Source organism: Calonectris borealis, chromosome 1 (genome assembly GCF_964195595.1).
Source record: "Calonectris borealis chromosome 1, bCalBor7.hap1.2, whole genome shotgun sequence".
In the NCBI taxonomy this organism is placed as follows: Eukaryota; Metazoa; Chordata; class Aves; order Procellariiformes; family Procellariidae; genus Calonectris; species Calonectris borealis.
Genome location: NC_134312.1, coordinates 172,258,808 through 172,281,703, shown reverse-complemented (window position 1 = coordinate 172,281,703; position 22,896 = coordinate 172,258,808). Strand labels below are relative to the sequence as shown.

The window sequence follows — 22,896 nt, the reverse complement described above, 5'->3', positions numbered from 1 at the left end:
TTTTATATGGGGTTTTATAGACCTTCTGAAATTAAAATGGAAAATATTTTTTGTTATGCTGACTTGAAAAGGAACTTTTGTGGCATACATTTCAGAGATGAGCAGATTCAAATGCAGCTCTTTGTTTAATGCATTTTCAGCCCTTTCCCCTTCTTCTTTCCCCTTCTTTCTTCTTCTTCTTTCCCCTTCTTTCTTCTTCTTCTTTCCCCTTCTTTCTTCTTCTTCTTTCCCCTTCTTTCTTCTTCTTCTTTCCCCTTCTTTCTTCTTCTTCTTTCCCCTTCTTTCTTCTTCTTCTTTCCCCTTCTTTCTTCTTCTTCTTTCCCCTTCTTTCTTCTTCTTTCCCCTTCTTTCTTCTTCTTCTTTCCCCTTCTTTCTTCTTCTTCTTTCCCCTTCTTTCTTCTTCTTCTTTCCCCTTCTTCCTTCTTCTTCTTTCCCCTTCTTCCTTCTTCTTCTTTCCCCTTCTTCCTTCTTCTTCTTTCCCCTTCTTCCTTCTTCTTCTTTCCCCTTCTTCCTTCTTCTTCTTTCCCCCCATCAGTCTTGTAGCTGCAGCAAAGTTGAGCTAAATAAACTAAATACTCACTTAAGGTGACTGTTTAGGGACAACTGAAATTACATAGGGTTGAATTATAGCCCCTTAAGATTGTTGTTCAGCTAGCCTTTTGTGCTTTCCTTGGATTTGTCTATATGAATAGCAGTGTTTTTAAAGTAAGTTATCTGATACAGAGTCTTGGTTAATTAATCTGAAATAAAGAGCACAGCTGGAATTTCACGGCCATGTTACGAAGGGTAAAGCTGGCTGCCTTGAGTTGGTACAGTTCGTTCTAGCACATTTTTAACCATAATCGCTATACCTTGGCAAATTATTTTGCTGTGTTGACAAAGGTGAACACATCAATCACATGACAGAGCTTTAGATCCCTGTGATTGTTTAATGCCCTTTTAGTTATGAACTTAATATACAAAATAACATTTGGTGCAGCGACTGAATAATCTGTTAAAATCAGAATTGTATTATTTCAGTAGTAAGTGTTTGCTGTGGGTGAAACAGCTAAGTAAATCTCACTTGAACTGATCTCGTTTGATTTCACTTTTTTTTTTAATAGGTGATTTCTTATCTCACTTCTAATACATTATGATTAATTGGAGGAAAAAATAGGAAAAGAATGTTACTCATTCTTAGTCTAGACCATATTACTGCTGCTACTGACAGCATTATTTAACTTGTATCATCCTGCATTGTTTTGATGTTATTCGTTTAAGTATAAAAATGGTGTGTTTAACTGGTTTTACAGTTTTCATCAGGCTCTCTTTAGTAAGTGCTGTCATCATGAAAAATTTTACGTTTGCCCGTCTGCAGTTGCAGCGATGTTTTACCTGTGCGCAGAACTGCATACGTAAGATCTGCCAAGTTCTGTTGAAAGTCAAGTACTGAGAAACAAAACGAACTCATACTTTCAGTATTTTAAGATCTAATATTTTGACACGACGGGAGAAATCTTTGGATCGTTTTGACTGACATCTCTGTTTACTTTTGTTTGACTTAAAGTACTGTGCTTTTTGAGTTTAGAAGACACTTAAATACTTGTAATGTGCTCGCGCCCTCTGGTGTCCCCCGAGGCCTTCTTTGCTTTGCCTTTGCTTTGTTTTTCTGTGGGTTATAGGATAGGCAGATTGGTTAGTGCTATGCTGTTGCATCAGCAATTTATTTTAAGATACTAACCTTATTCTAAAACTTTATTCCATATTTTAGGGAGCATTAAAAGACTTCTGGCAGGAAAAAAATAGAACATGCTATGTAATAATTTTTCCAAAAAAATATTTAATAGCTTGGCTGCATATCGAGATAGTTACAGTAAAAAAAGAGATTTCTGTTGGGTTTGATTGTCAAAGTACTCATCTGAAATAATTTCTAGCTTTGTTTAAGGTGAATAGGCAGTATGTACATATCTTCTACAGAAACTTTTCAGTTAAATTTGGGCTCTGTCAATATAAGCAACAAATAAGAGTTGTTTTATAGATATTAATTATTTTTCTTTTAAACTTCCTTGATGTGGACGTGTTACAGAAATGTCAATTTTCTTCTAGCTGTAGAAACATAATTAATACTTTAATCCTACAGATAGTTATTCTAAAATAAACTTTTCACTAAATTATCACTAACCTGTAAATCCAGGAAGAAGAGTATCCACCACGGGATGATTTCAGTGATGCAGATCAGCTTAGAGTGGGCAATGATGGCATCTTCATGTTGGCATTTTTCAGTAAGTTATCTTGTATCCCAGCCCTACTGAGGTATACCTTAATTGTACCTTTTTTCTATGGAATATAAAAGATAGCTGTGATAAACTGCATTAATGTACTGTAATGAATGGATTTTTTTTTACCTGTACACAGATATGAACACTTCCTGTTCCAGACGTAGCAAATATGTTGCACTTTTTTCCTGTGGCATCTGTCACAGATAAGGGGACAAAGCAAAATCACAGTAAATGTTCTGAGGCATAGCAAGGCTGCACTGTTAACTATGAATTGGGAAATTCTGTCAACTTCTAATTGGACTACCAACTTGCATTAAAGGCTGGATCACAGAAATCCGGCAATTGATTTTTAAGTAGAACAAATCTGAGAGAGAGATGATGTACCATATAAAAGTTGCTGATGTTAGCGTAATGAATTAAAAGGGTGTGGGTGGATTTTTGGAACAACGCTTATTTTCAGGTTGAAGTAACCCCTAGCATATAAAAATGTACTGTCTTCAGGTAACGTCTGATTGCAACCAGCAAGTGCTATAGCACTTTGTCAGGTACTCTGTGTGCGCACGGTGCATGTCTTACCTTGTAACTTATGTACTGCATTGAGCAACGTTAGATTTAGCCACTATAAGTTACTTCTAGAAAGAAGCTGCTTCTGTTTTGCCAATTGCGTATTTCTTTCTAATTTCTGAGGATATTTTCCCTTTCTGAAAGAAATGTGTTTGGCAACCTGGATGGAAGCTTGGTGTTGGGGATGTAGCTGTTGTTTTTAGCATTTATCAGGATGAAAGCTGATTGATTGTCCACTGAAATCTCTGTCATGTCTTTCAACCTAGATCTCATCTTAGTTCTTGTTTCTTTAATGTCTTTCACAGTCTCTTTATTTAACTGTTACGGATGCAGATTACAGAACTTTCACGGAAGTTTTTTTCATGTTGGCATACAATGTACTAGGACAATGTGGTGTTTGCATCTTGGGATGAAAATGTATGTGTCTACCTCACATAGCAAATACATGAATATATAAATGGGGTAACAAAGTGAGTTTTGTAGTCTGACCTCTTTCTGTAGTTGGACCATAGAAAGGGTATATATTCTTGGGGGCAAAGGGATGTCTGGCTTAATTTTTCTTTTTTTTCCCTTTTTTCCCCTTCCCTATGTGCTACAATGGGTTTTTGTATTTAACCTATTTAGGTTCTGTCTTGTGTGAGCTTGTTCCTGGTTCAGGTCTTCATCAGCATTGCACTTGGAGGTCAAGTGGATTGTTGGCTCTAATATGTTTTAAGTCCTTAAAATCACAGCTGAAAACAGACTTGTTAGCTTGCGGCTAGGAGAACAGTACTAGTAAAAATCCTGCTATGCAGAAGCTGAACTGGAATCAAAGGCTCCAGAAAGGCTCCAATGATATTTACATGCAGTTGGCCAAAACTGCATGCCCAGAACCTCGTGTGCACCCTCAAGAATGCAGACGTTTACTTGGATAAACTGGCAACTTTCTCTTCAAATAGCTGTTTAGCTGAGACTGACTGCACAGAGCACTACTTTTACACATTTGACAAAAAACCTCTGTAGATCATAATTTTTCTTGATTATTCTGAGACTATGTTACTGCCAACTTTGCTCACCTATGAATGAAATGCATAAAATGAGTGCTTATATATAGCAAGATATTTATGCAAGTGTATGCTTAATTGGGATCTGTGTTGGCTGTTATGAATACCGGTTACATATGGAAATTGATAAAGTTTACTTGTTGTTTGTGTTCATAGTATGTAGAATTCACAAAACCTCATAGCATTTATAGACCTGTAGTATTAATTTTCAGTAGTTTTTCTTAGGGAAATTGGAGAACTAAATGAAAAATGAGCTCAACTTGATAAGGGTAGATCGTAAATAGTGGGTGGTGTATTCCTGTCCCCCTAATAAGGAGATAAAAGTCTCCATAAAGTTAATGTATGTAGATTTTAAGAGAGCAGGATTTAAAATGAAATTTACAGTATGTCTATATTTTGGCTTTTTTTCAGGGTGGGGTATGTTTAAACGCCACAAGTAGAGGTGGCAGATCACAGAGAGCCTAGAATAAGTTCCCTTGCTTAGTTAAAATGTAGGAGTGTCGGGAACTGTGCTCTAGTGAGAGGAGCATGGAACGAATGGCTTGTTCCAGATGTGCTCTCCCACCTCCTCCCGTGACTTATGTACAACGCTGCTAGAAAGGTCTTGGGGGGCGGGACAGGCTGCCTTTGTTTTAAATATAAAACAGTGAAGTTAGCTTTTTGAATTTCATTTTATTCAACTGCAGTACAATAAAATAAACTTTTTACTGAGCTTACCTGCACATTGCAATCAACTACTGATATGTAGCTACCATCTAGTGGTAGCTGCTCAAGTTGCATAAAATCGCTGCCTTTAGGCCATCTAGTGGCCAGATCTGTGTGTTTGGGTTTTTTGTTTGTTTTAGGAGGTTGGTGCATGCAAGTTACAAACCTGTTTCCCATCTAAAAAAGTACTGTTCTGTTTAGCATAACTAAATAGAGTGAGACAATATGCTCTAAAGAATGAAAGTCCTTTGCATGAACAGGTGGGTTTTTTTGCTTTAGCACTTGATTCAGAAACTTAGTGGAAAAATTTTGAAAACAACCTATTTTATTTCTAATATGTGGTAAAATCATATGGTTTAAGAAATTGGTGTTGCTCTTGAAATCTGTGATTATGTTGGTGAGCAAAGAATCTGCTCTCTGATGGTCAGGGGTGGTGTTTGTCTGTTTCTGATGTAGAGGTAATTTTGCTGTGAATGCAAAATGCAGCAAATTTTGCTATCAGACCACTTAATATATTTTTTCTGTTATGTATTTTTAAGTCAGCTGTGCCTTATACAGCATAGTAGAAACTTTTTAGAATGCCAGAGGAAGTTGTTAATAGGTGAGTTTCTCAGAGTGGTTGTTGTTTTGTTTTTTTTCTTTATGCACAACAAAAAGGAGGAATTTCTGAGCTGTTTCTTTCCATTTTGAACACAGCTGTAATGGTGATAGAGCAAGTAACTGTCATGACTCAAAGTGTTTGGTTTTCATGCTTAATCTGCCGATAGTGGAAGTCTTTTGAATCGTGTCCGATTGGCTCATCCTGATTCATTATGTGAAGAAGGTTGTTTTGGGCAGTAATAAAAGGCCTGTATGGTTTTCCCATATATTTAAGGAGTGCTTTAGAAATATCAACCATCCTTTTCACCTGTGGGCCCCAAAAGGAATTGCGGAGGTCATCTGGATTCTTTGAAACCATGGAAGGGAGTTTTGGGTTGTCCCTACGACCTAGGAAAAATGAATACTAATTTGAACCTCACAGATGGGTGAATGAGGAGGAAGAAATGGAGAAAAGTGTTCCATCATACAGCCAAAGTTTAAGTTCTCATACAGAGATCTGATTTGTTCTTTTTGAACAACATCTGGGCAATTTAAACACCACATACAACTCACATCAATAAAATCTCATGGTGTGGAGAAATGTAAATGTACATATTGTCCCAGAGGCTATATCGGAGCAGATAATAACCATACCAAAATTTTGTAAACTAATGTTCATACAGTTTTCAAAGCTATTAGATGCTTTAAACAGTCAATAAACTGCCCACAAGCTAAGGTATCTACTTAGGGGGTTTCAGGCGGGCACAAGTTGGAAGGCAGAGTTGAAGCACAAGCTGAGGGTGAGCAGAGCCTCCTGTTGTACGCTTCCCGAGGAGTGGTAAGCGTGGTCTGAATTTCTGGTGGGAAGATTCCTCTGTGTGAATTTAGGAAACCTGACTTCTGTATGTCCATATCACGAATGTTCTGCAGGTTTCCCTTAGTCATGCAAGAGAAGCTGAGGGGAAGTCATTTGACTGAAATTGCAAATGTTGGAAGGATATAAAGGAACTATTTTGGGAGTGCTTATTTCTCTCTGGTTATCAGGGGAGCCTGGCTGACCTTCATACACAATCATCTAACTTCTTTCTTGATGTAGAAAGAATTTGACTTACATGGTTTCTCCATACGTGTTGGATATAATACGAAATAATTGGAGTGAGGAAGCTTCTAGTTGGGCATTAAGAAAAATTTACCAACAAGGGTAATGAAGCAGTAGAAATAAATTGTCTAGGGAAGTTTTTGAACATCCATCACTGTGTATAAAAAAAAAATTGTCTGTTCAAGTTGATAGCAAATGCTTCTAGTGATTCATTATCAGATTTCAGATGAGCCCTTCGGGAAGGAGCAAAAATGTATCCCAGTTCAAGAATGGAATAAATTCTATGCAGGAGTGGGAAGAATAATTTCTAGTGGTGCGTGAAGACCTGAAAAGTATTATTTATTGCAGTATGCTTAGTAAACCTAGGCCACGTATGACACATTAAGCTCTTTGGTGTTTGCTGTATATTAAAATAATAAGTCATTGAACAAACAAATTGGGGAATAAAGGATGTAACTGAGCATGGTTGCTTTTTGTATATATAGTTGCCATTGTAATCTCACCACAGGCTTGAACCATGGTTAAAATTTGGAACCAACATAGGTCTTCAGACCAGTTTTGCTGGCTTCGTTTCATGATACTGAAAATAAACCTAAGACAAGTGATTAATGTGTAGCTGTGGAAAGCTAAGTAAAAAAAGATCAGCAAGTGAAGAGCAAGAACAATTGAGGAAAAAGCACATTTGTTCTAGTATGCTTGTCATTCGTGTTGCATTTTCTGATGTATTGCAATACGTGCAACTCAAAACCTTTGCACAAGATTGCTTAATAACTTGAAAAACTAAGTTTTCTTTGTTTACTGTAAATTGTGGGAGTAGAATGAAAGGATTTGTCAATATTGCTTTGCAACTTAATGAGCACTGATAGCAAGCAAGCATGGATTAATAAATTATTAATGCAAAGTACTGCTTCATACGTCATCTTTGCCTTGCCCTCGTAGTTGTTGGAGAATGAAGAATGGCAATGGATACAAGCTTGTTTGTCAAAACTAAGTTGAATTATTTTGCTGCAGCTTCTGTGGATTTGCTGATAGATAAAAGACTTTTGATTTCTAACTTTAATTTTTGATACGAAAAATCCTATGCTGACCGCTGCCCCTCTGAAGAGGGCTTTGGGTGTGGAAATAGCTGATGGATAGCCTTATTTTGCATTTCAGATTCTAAGACTTCTACAACATTTAGAACATCCTGTGCTTTGTATTTTGGCTGGGTTTATCTTGCCGCAAACCATAAAGGGAAATACAAGTATAACATAATTGTTGTGAGCACCACATTGGATATCAAGAAGACTTTTTATTAAAAAAGACCCTTAGTCCAACTCTCCTCGTCCCAAAAAGCAACTTCTTACCTGTTTTTCATTATGAGTTTTGTTGGCATGAGGAAGTAACTCTAATGGTTATATTCTTTTTATGTGAATTACATTAATATAGACTTACTTTCTCCTCTTGTTGGCATTTCAGGAATGTATAAAACTCAAAAATCTTACTTTTATCAGTCCCACTTGTCTGTATGGTGTTAGAGTAGCAAAGAAAGAGACTGAAATCATGATGCCAGGGCAGTCAGTGTGAGTTTCATCTAAATGTCTGAAATTTGTTAAAAGAAAGAGGACAATGGTTGAAAATTGGGCTCAAGTATGAATCCAAACGCTAACTATCTCTGGGATAGGAAACAATTCTTGATGCAGACTGGTTAGTTTTGCAGTGGGAGTCTAGAAGATGAACACAGAACCTGGCTGCATGAAGAGGATGGGCAAACAGAAGTTAATGTTGTTTTTTTAGTTAAAACCATGATGTGATTGTAACAGCTTGTTAGACTTTCTATCTCATTTTTGGGAATGGCTTTCTTCTTTATGATAGCGTGTATTAATGTCAGACCAGGAACATTGCCTGTATGAGAACGTCATGGGAAGCTGAAGCAGTACGAAGGACGAGGTCACCTCTTTAACTGCTGAGCAGTGTCATTTACATTTCGCCAAGTGAACGGATGCAGGCAAATAGTGGAGGATTGCATTTGATGCAGCAAGAAGCTCGCGCAATAACTTAGTTGTCTCTATTTAGTAGACAGAAGGAAGTGGATACATCTACAGAAAATAGTAGATGCTTCCTTTTGCTAGTCTGTCCCCTCACCATTGTATTTTCTCTCTCAACTTGGTGGAGAAACTTGTGCTGTGGCTTCTCTATGGTAATATAGGGATGAAAATTATGGACAACTTTTAATGCAATAATTAGGTGAGACAGGACTTATACAGAAAATAATATTAGTAACTCTTAAGCAGATGCAGCGTAGGGCGCAAAGCTCAGACAACTTGCATGACTGGCAGAGAATATACATCGAAATGATCGTGGAAAAAGATACAGGTAGGTAGATGAGGCTAATCTTGATGTGGAGAAAAACAATTGGAAGATAGATAATGTTATTTGTTGCAGTCCACTCAGAAGCTGGAGATGCATTTCTGAAAGGAAAGAATGGATTTTGCAACCAGAATGAGACAGTGAAGATGATTTTTGGAGTAGCAATAGGACACGGGAGGTGAGAGAGAAGCAATGGGAAAGACTGAAAACATGTAGACATTGTTGTTGCCCATCTTAAGTTTGTTAAAATGATACAACACCAAGGCAATGTTGGGAGAATCTCCTTAATACATTGCCTAGATTTCACAGAGATGGAAGTAATATGTTCCTCATACTGCTGAAGACAAGGAATTTTGATTAGGTCCTCACTGCAGCATTTTTCTAGTGGATGGTTGCAGATGGAAACTTAAATAGTGAGATTTTTTCTTCTGTATGTGGTCCAGTTTTATTGGAGTATATGAACTTGCATAGTTTACAACTCTTGTATCGTTTATGCCTTTTCCTTCCCACTTGTATTGTCTGCTTATATAAATTGATGGAACAGCACACTGGTTAAAGGGGAAAAAAGCTATTTTGAACAACATTGGAACATGCTGATGCCTTTGCTTTCAGGAGTTGGGCAAACAACTTAGTGTTAAATATCCATCTAATACTTATCCAGTGATTTTGAATATTCCTTTAGGTCAAACTGAAAGGAGGGTAAAACTGTCACTGTGTTCAACTTAGATTATAAGAACTAATTTTTTACCCCTCCTATATTTATGATTGGGAAATCTCTAATTTTTATAATGTGTGTACAAATTAGTTCAGGCGTTATAAAAATACTTATTTTTTAATATATACTTATTAAAATTGTAAGTATTCTGTGATTTCCTCTAGTCTGCATAGTCCATTAGAAACATGTCTATCTTCTGTCCTTTTTTGCATGCCTATCTTTGGAGCCACAATCGAAGTCACCCTTTGTAGCTGGAGTAGTGGGGAGAAAGGGAGAGAGCAGTAAGCTGTTACGCTGGGACAGGAACAGAGACATGTTGAAGAACTAGCGTCTGAAATACGTTACTCTTAAAAGTATGGTGGATTTGGAGAGCTTGCTTAAAATAGGGAAATCCTGTTTTCAAAACAATGTATCCAAGCTTTCTCAAATGTAAATGCTTTTGTTCTGTTTTGGAAAGATAGGTAAATGTTAGGGTCACAATGTTGTTCTTATGTAATAGAAATACTCTCTTTTTGTTCTTCTCTGCGTATACCAATTTGGATCAGCATTTATTCAAAGTTGTTTGTTGTGCTTTTTGGATTTGTGGTGTTTTGGGTTTGTTTGTTTGTTTGTTTTTTGTTGTTTTTTGAATTTTTTTTGTTGGGTTTGTTGTTGTTTGTGTGTTTTTGTTTTGTTTGTTTGTTTGTTTTTTTTAAAATTAGTAACTAGCATAAAAGTAAGCTTTCTCCTTGCCACCATCTGTTACCTATGGCTCTCTCCGAAGCAAGATGTCTTCTCACTTGTACAAAATGACTGTGTTGATGTAAAGTCTTCCAAAACTTGTCTCGGAACTTCAATTTCTTTGCAGTTCATGGAATCCCACTGCAGTTTTACAGACTAATTTTGCATTTGTGGGCAAATCATTGCATCTTCATGTGGGTTGTTGGAGGAGTTGTAACAAGGTTTTAAATTACAGAAAAAGTGGTTGTTTATAGATAATCCTCCCAAACTGACTTTTATTTAAGAAAACTGTTGACCAATTTTGTGTTCCTAATGTTTTGCTACGAGTGTTCAAACTTCTACTGGAAAGACAGACTTTTTTTTCCTGTGGTGATTTAATGTCTGAATTTTATGTGGGTTTTGTTTTTTCCCTAAGTTTGGGGATTTAAAACATTAAGGATTTGTGTGCAGGGGTTTTGTTCGCCTCTGCTCCCCTTCCATTCCTGGTTGCCTCTTTGGTGGTTTTTGTGTTTATTGTGGGCTTCCCAAATGTTTTCAATTTTCCACCGTCTTGTCCCCTCCAGAACTCCTGTATTGTCGTCTTCCGCCAGCTGCCCCAGCTGTTCTGTTTGATGGTTTTCTCGTTAGTTGCCCTCACTTACTCCCAAAAGTGGGATGTCACCTAATTGGGAATTCCCACACTTTGAGCTGATGCGTGCAAACTGAAGTCAATACAGATGTTGTTGTTGATTGCCAAATACATATGCAGATATGAAACTTTAAATTGTAAAACTACTGGGAGTTGTGTGAAAGTGTTAACTGAAGTAACAGTGGTAGTTATGCTCAATGTGCTTTTTGTTTTTTGATTTCTTAAGCTTCTACGTAAAACTTCCAAGGCTTCTTGTATCTTATGCTTGAATATAGATTTAAAAGAGAAGACTTTCCAATGTAACATCAGCTTCTCAACTTGTCTTCGTTTCTATACTATGTTTACAGAGCAAGAGTGGATACTTTTATTCTGTTCGATCCAAACTGGATAAAGCTGAATATGCAGCCTTGATACATGCACGTATGTGTGCATATAACTATATTTTTGGTTATAAAAGTGTAGCAAGGTTTTTCCCTTTGTTTTAATCCAAGTCTTGTATGTTATAGTCCTTTGTTTGCATTTACCCTTCATGTCTAGTGTCATCTGGTTAGATTTCTGTAGCCACATAATACTTTCTTTTATGTTGGAATTTTCTCTTGTTTAAAGTAGTAGGTTCCAGCCTGTTTACCATTTGCTTTGTTATTAAGTGACTATACCATGGGGAATGTCTGGGTTCAAAGTCAATCTCTGAAAGCCTGAATTACCGGAAGGGAATTACTGACTGTGTAAGCATGTCCTTATTAGTTTAAAAGTGAAATTAATGTTAAGTCTGTTTGCTTAGCTTTACAGTTTAACAGCAGCTACTGTTTCTTTTATTTTATAGTGGCGTTTATTTTCAACTGGATTGGATTTTGTTTATCCTTCTGTATAACAAATACCATAGCTGGAAGGTATGGTGCAATCTGTGGATTTGGTCTGTCCCTGATCAAATGGATTCTCATTGTACGGGTATGTTTCTTGATTCACACTGTACAGACTGTGTTTGTAGAACCAAATCATAACAATTTATTCAAGGATATATAATAATGGAATTAAAAATCAGTATATTAAATTCCAGTGCTTAACAGAGTGCCTAGAATTTTCGCTAACTTCCATTTTAGTAGAGAATTTACTTGCTCTCTATATTCATATGTGCTTACTAATGATGAAGCTTAATCTATTTTTATCTGACATAGCGTTTTACGTTCATCTTTCCACTAAAATAAATGCAGAATGACTCATTCTTTGCACAAATATTTAAAAGCATACAGAAGAAGTAGAGCAAGTATCTAAAATGTCACTGGGATTATAGTGTCCTATATGAAAGATTTTATAAATGGCTCAGCCCATCGGGGGAGGGGGGAAATCAGAAAACATTTCTTCCTTGTATCTGATTCTTTTATTCCTTGTAAGATACTTACTGAATTCAAGTCAAAATTGAATATGAAGTTAGTCACATTTTTACCATCTTAGATGCTCAATTTCTTGATATTTTCACTGCAAGACCAGATACTTTTCAGAAAGGTGTGTTAGCCAAATGGAAATTACTTAGCTGACTAAGTGGATGCTAGATGAAACGTAATGATTCTTTCTGAACTTGAATTCTACATGTCTCTGAGACACAACATTTAAAATTTCATCCTGTCTAATGAAGAAAGAGATTTTGGATAACTTAGTCATCTTTTATGCCCTGCCAACTCTGATTTTTTTTTTTTTTTTTTCCTGCGTGGGTGCTAAAAACTTAACTTGATTTGGTCTTAGCACAATAGTACAAGGATTGTAGAGAGAAGAGATTGCGTGATCCTTCCTGGACATGTCCTGCATCCTTCTTACAGCTGAGGGTGATTTTGTTGGGTTTTTTTTTGCTTCCCCAGGCCAGGGATATGCTACTGGACCAGATGTGATTCTGGTGTATTTAGCTGGAATTCAGGGTGTGGGATGGAATTTATCTTAAGGGAGCGAGAAGACGTGACTTCGTCAACTATGCGTTCATTGGGGATGTTTTCAGCTTCCCTTGAGTCATACTAAACAGAGGGCAGAACTTGCTCAGTTTTATTATTGTGTCACTTGTGTCAGTTTTACTATTCCTGTCTGCTTGAAAATGTGCTCATTACAAACACAAAATTAACATATGTTAAACTTCCTTGAAGAATTACTGTGTTCTAGACTATATTCTGTTATTAATTCTAAAATATTAGAACTGACCAATTCCAAGACCTCAGGAGTGGGTTTTTTTTCATAGTGAAGATTGTCATCTTCCTGTGTTATCTCTCCTTCTGGAGACAATAGCAGAAAGCCCATAAGGTGTATGTTGACAATTTTGTTGTAATGGTGACACAAAAGCATGCGCGTGTGCGCAAAATTGTCCTGTTCCTTTGTTTCAAGCTCCTCCAAAGGCTTGTGCTGCCCTTTCTCACTCAGGGTCAGTAGTACAAAACTTCATAGTGTCTAAACAGTTCGAGTTCACATATGCTCTCTCTGTTCCAGTTTTTACTGGGGGGGGGGGGCGGGCAGGGGAGAGCAAAAGCACAATTTTGCTCTTGGGGAAATTCTGCAACCATGGCTGCTTCTGCCTAAAGAAAGTGTGAGAGTAATTGCACGTAGGCCAGTATTTGATGGCCGGTTTTAGTAAATCTTCTTTCCAATTAAATTAAATTGTAACTTTAAAAAAAGTGTATTGGTATATATGTTTAGAGAATTGAAAATACTGACTATGAAGTGAGATGGGACTAATAATGTTGTCAGCTTCCTGGGAACTGAGTATTCATTTGATATTTTAATGAAATGTCAAAATATGAAATGCTTACTCTGCTGAATCATAGAAATGCTAGTATTTATATAGGGATAATGTAAGTACGAATTCTTTAGTTCAACTTAGAAATTCTGTTTCTTGATTTATTTTTGTTTTTCTTGGATTGCCCATAGAAATGAATACAGTACAGGATTAAACCTTTAAAGAATTCACATGATCTGGCTTTATTCTGGAGAAAACACATGGATCTCAGTGCACAGTTTCTTGAATTAAAAAACAACAACTATATCTGAAGTTCTTTAAATGTCTTGGATTTTTATCTTGTTGCATATGTGGCCCAGTAGCTTCTCCTCTTTTTTTTTTTTTTCTATTTTTAGAGTAAAGTGAATTACGTGCCTGAATTACTTGATTTCTTGGTTGATGCTTCTGAAATGTCGTAGAAATGGCAAATGGGAAGCACTGTGGCAGGACATAGTAAACGTACTGAATGATAGGAAGATGGAAAGTGTATGAAAAGCGTGCAGAGCTGCTAAATAGGTTATTTTGTTCCTTCGGGCAACTTTTCACACGTCTCCCTATTCCTACTTCTTATGTGAGTTTTGGAGACATTTGATTAGCCTTTTTATCAGTGAAGCATGCAGTCTGGAGTCTGGTAAAGGCACAGATACCTGTCTCCAATACCATCACAGCCTGCCCTCCAGCTGCCTCCCACATCACAGGGAGGACAAAACTGTCTGCCATGGTCACTAACAGGAACAGTTGAAATGCCACTTCAAGGTTCATTTAGTTGCGTTCAGCTCACTGCTGGGAACTGAATGCTGGTTTGAAAATGAAAAGACTTTAATGAGTTGGGGGTCTTTATGGGGCTGGTATTCTTGGCAGCGATTAACAGTAGGGGGTATACAGAAGGTCAAAAGCTCTTCTTTTGAGAGGTCAGCAGAACATCCCTGTCTGATAAGATTAAACTAATGTGGCTTTTGGTGTTAATATCTAAAGCAGCAGGCTGCTGTAATGTGTTTGGGATGGCAGGCATTGGGGGGAAAAAAGGAAAATCGACAAGTGGTGATTCATTATAATAGAAAATGTCAGATGGATGATTCTGGCAAGTGATACACGTTTGGGTTTTTTTAGACACACACATATATTTTTTTAGAGGTTTTAAAATAACTTTGCCACAGACCAGCTGACACTGGAAGTGTTATTTGTATACTAAACTGCTGCACAAATACCAGTTTTGCGTTTTAGTTGAATATATTACTTTTATTTAAATTTGCTTTTTCCACTGTGCTTTTCTGTATTTGCATAGTGCATTAAATCTGCCTTAGTCATCTGTCTTACTGCAGCTAAGCCTCGTGTATGAATTTCAGTTTTCAGATTACTTTACTGGATATTTCAATGGACAGTACTGGCTTTGGTGGATATTTCTTGTACTTGGTAAGTGGCAATTGAAAACATTTCTGTTTTGATGTGGAGGTACTTAAAGATGAATCATGTCATTGTAAGTAAGAGTTCTGTAACGTGTTTAGCTATATGTTTTTCTTTAGCTGCTGATAGTTTTGTATGTTGTTTTTATTTCCATAGTGTTCATGAGGTTATTGGTTACCATAGTGGTGTTATTGTGGGAACTGTGGACTATTCAAATAACCTTCAGCTCAAAAAATTTTGTTCTGCATATGTAATTATGTACATACCTGAGACTTGTAATTTGTGCTTTTTAAGCTGCTTCTACTGATCTAGGGGTGCAGAACTGTGTAATGAAACTTCGGCTTTATGTAGAGAACATACTGAAAAGTCAGTAATATTGAGTACTTACATGTATAAACCTGAATGTCAGGTATTAAATTTTAAGAAATGTGACTGATCCTAGGAAGGTGGAGTCTGCTGTCTTGTACATAGGTCACGAAATGCCCTTTTCTAGTCCTTTGAAATGCATACTGCATCAGTAGTTTCTCAGTCGGACAAGAGAATGGCTTCATGCTTTCTGATCACAGTGCTCCCGTGATGTCAGCTTTCTCTTAAGACGTCTGTCTGCCCACGTTCAAAGTCTTATACGCATCAAATTCTGCTCTTATGTCTGTTTTTAATTAGGGTATACCAAACCCCAACCACTATACCTTTTTTCCTACTGTGGATTTTGTAATTTGAATATGGAATCTGGAATGCTTTTCTTTTACAGAAGTGAATGCTACTATCCATTTTATTTTCTAGCTCTGGAAGCATAGTATATTGTTGCTGGTTCAGTAGGTGGCACTCTTCCCTTTGAGTCAATTGACTCAAATGGCTAACAGCAAATGTTAGAATGAAATGTTGAGTAAATTTAAAAAAAAAAAACAACCAACAAAAAAACCCAAACAGAAACTACAACACTGAGATCCTGACTGTTTGTGACTCGCTATTTATCTCACAAGAAATGCCAGAAATCTTGAACGATGTTACCTAAAACTTTATCTATCTGCCTTTTAGTAAAGTTCGAGGGCATTCATCAGACTTCTTAATACTCAGCTTCTTCTACTGTTGTGCACTTGGTTGCTTGAGATATATAGAAACTGCAGATGTTTAACGCATCACAGCACCAGTCCCTTGAACGCTTTCATGTTCTGTTTGAGGTGATTGCATTTAAGTAGCAAGTGAAATGACTCTTTACAGGTACAAACATCTCCAGATAAACCTTTAATTAAAACAAACCCTTGTGGTGCCTGAAATTGGGGTTTGACGCTGTTTTCACTTGGATGAAAATAATGTGTTCTTCCCCTCACGTTTTCCCCCACCGTGTCTATGGAAAAAGCTATGTGTTTGTAGTTCCTCTTTCCCCTAGTCTCTTGCAGCACTTGTTCAGAAGTTAGCTCACTTAGATTTAGGAAAGCCTTATCTTCATCCTTAACTGTTTGAAGGTTATTTTTTTTTCTTTAACTCACAAAGTTTATAATATGCCTTGGAATAAAAGGCACTGTGAGGCATGCAGCAGTCAATGTTCCCTTCTCTTATGAATGTTTTGCATGAAATTTGCCAACTGATAAAGTAGATATACCGAGATTGCTAGAACGCCATAGAAGGATTTAACCCACCAGAGCTACTTAGCAGGACATGAAGGAGTATTATCAAGTCATGGGAGCTCTGCCAACCGGGTCTGTGTTTCATTGTTTCGGATAACTTTCCCATTAGAGCACGCTAAGTAGTGTGTCCTGCATCTCTTCGGAAGTAAATGAACCGAGTTGGATTCTTTCTTTTGCATAGTCCTTTGACATACTTGAGCCCACCTGTTGCCATCTTCTCCTCCCTTCTGGTGTTCACCTATCTGTTTCTGCTCCCTTCCCTTCTTTCAACGTCTGGAAAAATTTGCTCACGCTTCATGGAAAAGTGAAGTGGTCTACTTCCAAGGAGCTGTCATGTACAGTGAACAAATTGAAGAGAGACAATTCTAATATTTAAATTTAAATGTTAGCCAATGTTTCTTTTTGAAGAACACAATAGAAAGTGGTGGGTTTTTTCCTTCCCTAAACAGAGAAATGTAAAATATGGGTTGAACTTGGACTGGTTCTCCAACATGTGTAATGCAGAAAGTATGCTTTCAGGCACCTTAAGAGCTGCCTGCCCACCTTTTGCTGTTTCAGCAGCTTTTCAGTTGAACGTGGGACTATCTCTGATAACGTCTGGGTAGCAGCTTTTTTAGTAGACTTTCGATCCAGATCTTAGTGCTTTCTTCTCCATGCAGAATTGACCTTAATCGCAGAAATGTGTCTGGCTTAGGTCAAAGTTCCAGTGGTTAGCAGACCATTCTCTGTGTTTGGGGTTTTTTTGTGTGTGTTCTAATGAGGCTTTGGGTTTTAAAAAGCAAAAAGAAAGTAAATAAAATAAAAATCTACCAGTAAAAAGCATTTAGAGAAGAAATGAGCAGAGGAAAAAAAAAAACCCGAAGTCTCAACCTGGAGAGCAGAAAGAAAAAGTGCATCACATAGCAAAATATTAATGTAACCACAGAGATTATTTATTAGGATGCAAGACGATGAAAAGGATGAAATCCTTTGCTCAACTTGTTAAGCTTCAGTTTAGATTTTCATTTGAACCTTTGGAATCATAATGTACACGTGTATATATACACATGAGCATATATCTTCAAGGTACCTGTGTGTTCATTAAATGAGGAGATTTGCTCTCTAGGCTCGTGTTTCTCTCCACTGGATGTGGAATTCAGATTTTGACCCCCCCAACTCTTTGGGCAGGTTGTTTTGTCTGTGTTGGGTTCTCCCTGATCCAACTGATGAATGGATTAATCTGTTGAAGTTTACTTAGTGGAGGAAAATGGACCAAAGGGCTGTGTCCACTATGCAACAATGTGTTTTTCTGGGTTTGTTTGTTCAGATGTCCAGTGAATCTCTGAATTGATAAAATGATAAAATAACATCATGTTAGTGATTTCCATTGTTGCAACTGTAACTTCCGTGTTACTATTCTGTATCTCTTGTTCCTCTTATCAGAGCTGAAATACTCTTTCAAATGCAGTTAAATTTAAATATTTTAAAATAATTTGAAATTGTGGCGTTGACAAAAAAAAAATTAATCGTAACACATGTTGCGTAATTTTCTTTGAATCAACTGCTGTTCTTCCTCCTCTTGGACAGGTGCATTTTCCTGGATGGTTAAATCTTAAGCCATAATCTAGTATAATATATTATTGGCTTGTTGCTAGAGCAATTTGTACTATCTGTCTTTCCCCTTTCCCCCTCCCCCATCCTTTTGAGTTGCAATACATTATCTTATACATTTCTAAAGGTACGTTTTGTGGTTTGGGTAGTCTTCTAACACACTAGTAACTTACTTTAAGAATTCTACTTGAAAAGAATATGCAGCATGTATTCTTGTCTTATTTTTTTTATTTCTTTTTAAGTTCTTTCATGCAGTCTTTTTAGCAGATGATACTTGAACCCAGAATGAGTGTAAAATTTCTGAAAAGCCTTCTATAAGGATGTATCCTAATATCACAAGATAAAAGCAGACGACTTGCTTGTTGAATTTGTGAATGATGCATAAAGACCTCGCTCTACTTAGTATAATCTAGATTTTTAAAACTTATTTTAATAAGAATAATGTGAGATAGCGTGTACTTAGGTTGATATAATTAATTTTGTGCATTTTCTACACTTTCAGGACTCCTCCTGTTCTTTCGAGGCTTTGTTAATTATCTAAAAGTCAGAAATATGTCTGAAAGCATGGCAGCTGCTCACAGAACAAGATTTTTTTTCTTGTACTGAAGGTAAGCAATTTTTAGTGATAAGATTCTCTCTCCCAGGAAAACTGAGAAGAATTAAATACTTATAAATAATCAAACTTCGGTCACAAAACAGAAGTCGCATGGTTTTTGAACATCTGTCATGAATGTTGTATATATTCTACATGGACTTGGAAATATCTGAAGTCTCTTGAAGTCATGAAATTTGAAAGTAAATAATGCGTCCTTGTTGCCTCCAGTCCTCCCTGGAACTAACGCTCAGTAACAAAAACAAAGAGGAACCTGTTGTTTTTCCTAAGCAAGAAACAGTGTCTGCTGCCTGTCAGGATACTGTCCTTTGTGTTGGAAAACTGGCTGTAGCAGTCAACCTGTTGTCAGCAAGTTAGGAAGCACTAATCTGCCTGCATATTAAATCTGATTGACATGGGTCTGAACATGCAAACAATAGATGGGTATTGTTTCTCTTTACATGACTGGATTAAGACAGTCATGTACAAGTATGATTATTGCGTATGCAACAATGTGCTTTATATATCCTTCAGGTAGCTGACTAATCAGTCTGGCACATATCCACTGTTTTCTTTTTTTATTTTTATACTTTCTATCCTTTAGGTGGATCTATTGGACTTCACTGTGTAACTTAAACCAGGGATCTCCGTTTGTGTTCAACTTTTTTTACTTAAATTGCATGATAAGATAAATTTAAGCCTAGAAATAAGTACTATAGCATTTTCATTACTCTGCAGTTTACTTAGGATGCTTAAATACTGTATTTTGACTTAACTGAGAAGCTATGTTTGCCGTAACAAAGCCGGTTTTCGTAACTTTTCTCCAAGATTGGTCACAGGATCAATATGAAGTAACCAGCAACACATTATTGAAGACTGAAAAAAACCTGAGACAGTATTTGCCTAGAAAAGAACAGTTCCTTTTATATAAGACAGTGATATACATTTAAAACAGCTAATGGTAAATATCTATGCTATACTATATAGTTCTTGATCATGGAAGAAATCTGTTAATGTAATTGTAACATAATATTTCTTTTTAATCTGCCATTTTGTCAAAATTATGTGGTAAGTTAAAGTTAAATAACTAAGGCGTGTATTGCCTTTTAGTAACCAACCTAAATTGCCATCTATATGACAGTATTTCCTTTTCTTAGTAATGTGGTAGCTTCTTCAGAATACTCAAATTTGTAGAGACGAGACTGAAAATATCTGTTAGCTTTCAGTACAATAAAGTTTAAAAATACTATTCAAAAATAATTGTTAGGACTAATTGGTATTTGAAAACTGTAGCTTGAAGAGAATAATGAGAGTGTAGGATAATGTGGTCTGGGATTCTTTGCTCTCCTGCAGTTAAAATTCTGCTTTGGGACAAAATGCTAATTAATTCAGCATTAACTGAAGTTAATGAATTGTCCTGCCTGAGTTCAGTGGCTTTGAATTTTTCCTTTACCTGTAAGCATCACTGAGATGTATGGGCTGATGAGGTCTGTGGAGTGTTTAGAGTGCTGGACACATAAATATTATTTTTTTGAAGCATCTTAAGTATTGAAACAAGAAGTTCAAATTAATTGCTATCACACTTAAATGTCCTTGTTCTTGCATAGACAGGTAACTTTCTCTACAGTGACTATTAGTTTTAATAAATAACAAATATTACTTCTACAGTTACAAAATATTCTCAGGTGTTCTTTTGAAATGATAGCAAAATAACAGTAAGTTTTTGCTTTTTTCTCCCATCCTGACGGCGGGGGGGAAAGACTGCTTCTTTTCTGCTTCTAGGCTTAACGTCAGTTAGCAACGCTACTTCTAGTGAATCACTGCGATGAACTGAAGTACAACTCTCTCTTTATCTCCAGACTGCATCGAACGGACATTCCTTTCCTATACCAGTGTGAAACTTTCAGATGATCTGTAACCCTCCAGGTTAATAGGATAGAAGACTACTAAAACCAGAAGACAAATTAGAGAAGATACGGCTTCAAAAACGAATGACAGGATGGTTTATGCTCAAATAGCAGTTCTCGTCATTCTAGTAAATATTTATAATTGCTGCCTTTGTTTTAGCACATTTGTATATGTGCTTATTAAAAACATAGCATTGAAGTAAGAGCAAACCATCTGTTAGTATAGATTAGGTACAGTCAGACTTGGTTAATCTGTGCTTGTTGTATCTGAAAGATTTAAGTGGTAACTTGTTTCACAGCATGTATGTACCACTTCTTGACTTGTTGATCTGAACTTTGAGTACAATGAAATGCGTTAAATGATTCAGATTAACCAGTTCAGACAGTTTTTTTTATATAATTTAGATTCATCTAATGATTGTGTAGAACATTTTTAAGTTTACTAAACCCCGAAGTTCTTTGTTGTCACAAACTTGTATTCACCAATATTTTATCAAATTCAAACCAATATACTGGTTTGCCTAAAACTGATACTCCACTTTGAGTCCCCTGTAAATAATTCTGCATAAATGACTGTTTGAATTGCTTCTTAGGAAATAGGTCAAAATATATTTTGTAACAGCATATTCTCTAAATTTTGTTAATTGGCTATTAAGGGTATAGTTACTATTAGATGTACTTTTGGAGGTAAAGGCATTGAATTTTGTCTCATCCTAACTTTCCTCACATGAATTATTATTAACTGGTTTGGGCTTGAGCCTGAAAGTCATTATTCATATGCATGATCCTATTAAAAGATAGAGTTTGTTCATGTTAGCAGGGATGGACAGCCTTACATCTTTAGTCCTTGGTTATGCAGATGGATCCTCGTAGGTGCACCTTTGTTCCTGAAACAGAGTGTTCCCATCCCCCTGCAGGTGTGTTCCCTGGGTTATAACACTGGCTCTGTTTAAGAAGTCTTGAGCTCAGTATAAATATGACATCCACCCTGAGGGCTTCTCAAAAAAAATTCATATGGCTATCTTACAACGCTTGTTTAGAATAAATACTTTGCCATTTCCTAAGAATAAACTAATTTAAATGTAAGGTAATTTTGGAAATAATCTATGAAGGCAAAAAAAATCATCTTACTTTTAAAGCTCTGAAAATAGAAAATGTGTGTTGCACCTCTCCCAGTATTCATTTAAGGTATACCATTACTTTCTTATAAATAATTACTTTCTTATAAATACCATCTCTTTAAGGGGTACTGTCAACTGTTCATGCATGTGTGGTTTCCTTTAAAGTTTGTGAAATTTATGCTTCTCCTTAAGTAGGAGAATACATCTCTGTCCTTTGTACAACTGGAATCTCAGTTGCAAAAATACATTGGTTGTTGGTTGCACCTTTGAGGAAAAAAAAATACAGATACTTTCCTCCAGTTTTTCTTTTTATATTAGAATTCTGCCTTTTTATTACTAACATTAAAAACAGTGAGGTTTATGTTGTTTTAAGCTAGTGCTGTATTAAGTTTTGTATCTATAATGAATGTTTAAAATATACATATGTAAACTGGTCACATTATTCATTTTCTTAATCTTTCAGAGATACTGAAAGTGACTAAAACTGTAGGGGCACCTCCACTACCCAGCTTTTTATGGAAAGAATAAAATTAAATATTATGTTCAATATCTGATTGGGATTTCCTTCTAAACTTATCTGTTTGTTTCTGTGTTCTTTTGCATTCATTGTCCTTACGAAAAAGAAGCAGATAATAAAACATTGCTTTGTTTTGCTAATTAAGACTTACGCTTTTTGGGTTTTTTGTACTTCACATTGAAAAATGCACACTACAATATTTGCATCAACATGGAATTACAGACAAATTACTTGGCAAAATAGGTACTAACCAATCCTCTCTACTCTTCTCCTTTTCACCTCATGTTTTATGGCAACAAACTCTGAGGACATTTCTTTTAATGAGTTAATACAACTGTGCAAACCATGCAATATTGATTCATTTTCCATGTTTACCAATATCAACTAGTACTGTTTTCCAACTGTATCAGTTTTCCCAAATTAAGTAGCAGTCTTCTGATTGAATTATTTCTGTTTGCTCCACTGCATTTTACAGAAAGCTTCATACAGATGCTTGGTATTTTTGTGGTTTTTTTTCTTCTGGGCTAGCTTGGAAAAATTCTCATTTGGACAGAAAGAATATGTAGGGTTAAAAATGTACACGTTATCTAATCCTCTATAGTTGATGCAGCAGTTTGGTAGCCTGAAATCTCATCAGCAGGAGGAAGGGAATTGGGACACTGTTTTCAAAGACTCTGCAATCTATTCCAGATGTGTCAAATGCTGCATATTTTCCTTGCTATTTC

The 22,896-nt window shown here is 36.3% G+C and overlaps 1 protein-coding gene across 8 annotated transcripts in view; it reads left to right on the top strand.

Moving 5' to 3' along the window:
- The window catches only part of NDFIP2 (Nedd4 family interacting protein 2), a 47,099-nt gene extending 24,784 nt beyond the window's left edge, over nt 1-22,315 (top strand). For 2 of the 8 annotated variants that reach the window (XM_075138566.1, XM_075138544.1), the window contains 5 exons: nt 2,174-2,261; nt 11,484-11,608; nt 14,759-14,825; nt 18,537-18,642; nt 20,486-22,315. In XM_075138566.1, coding sequence (XP_074994667.1) covers nt 2,174-2,261; nt 11,484-11,608; nt 14,759-14,825; nt 18,537-18,640 — 384 coding nt within the window. In that variant the 3' untranslated portion in view covers nt 18,641-18,642; nt 20,486-22,315. Of the gene's footprint in view, nt 1-2,173; nt 2,262-11,483; nt 11,609-14,758; nt 14,826-18,536; nt 18,643-20,386 lie in introns of all 8 variants that reach the window. The other 6 variants (XM_075138572.1, XM_075138551.1, XM_075138580.1 and 3 more) reach the window with 4 other exon arrangements.
- Nucleotides 22,316-22,896: the final 581 nt, after the last annotated feature.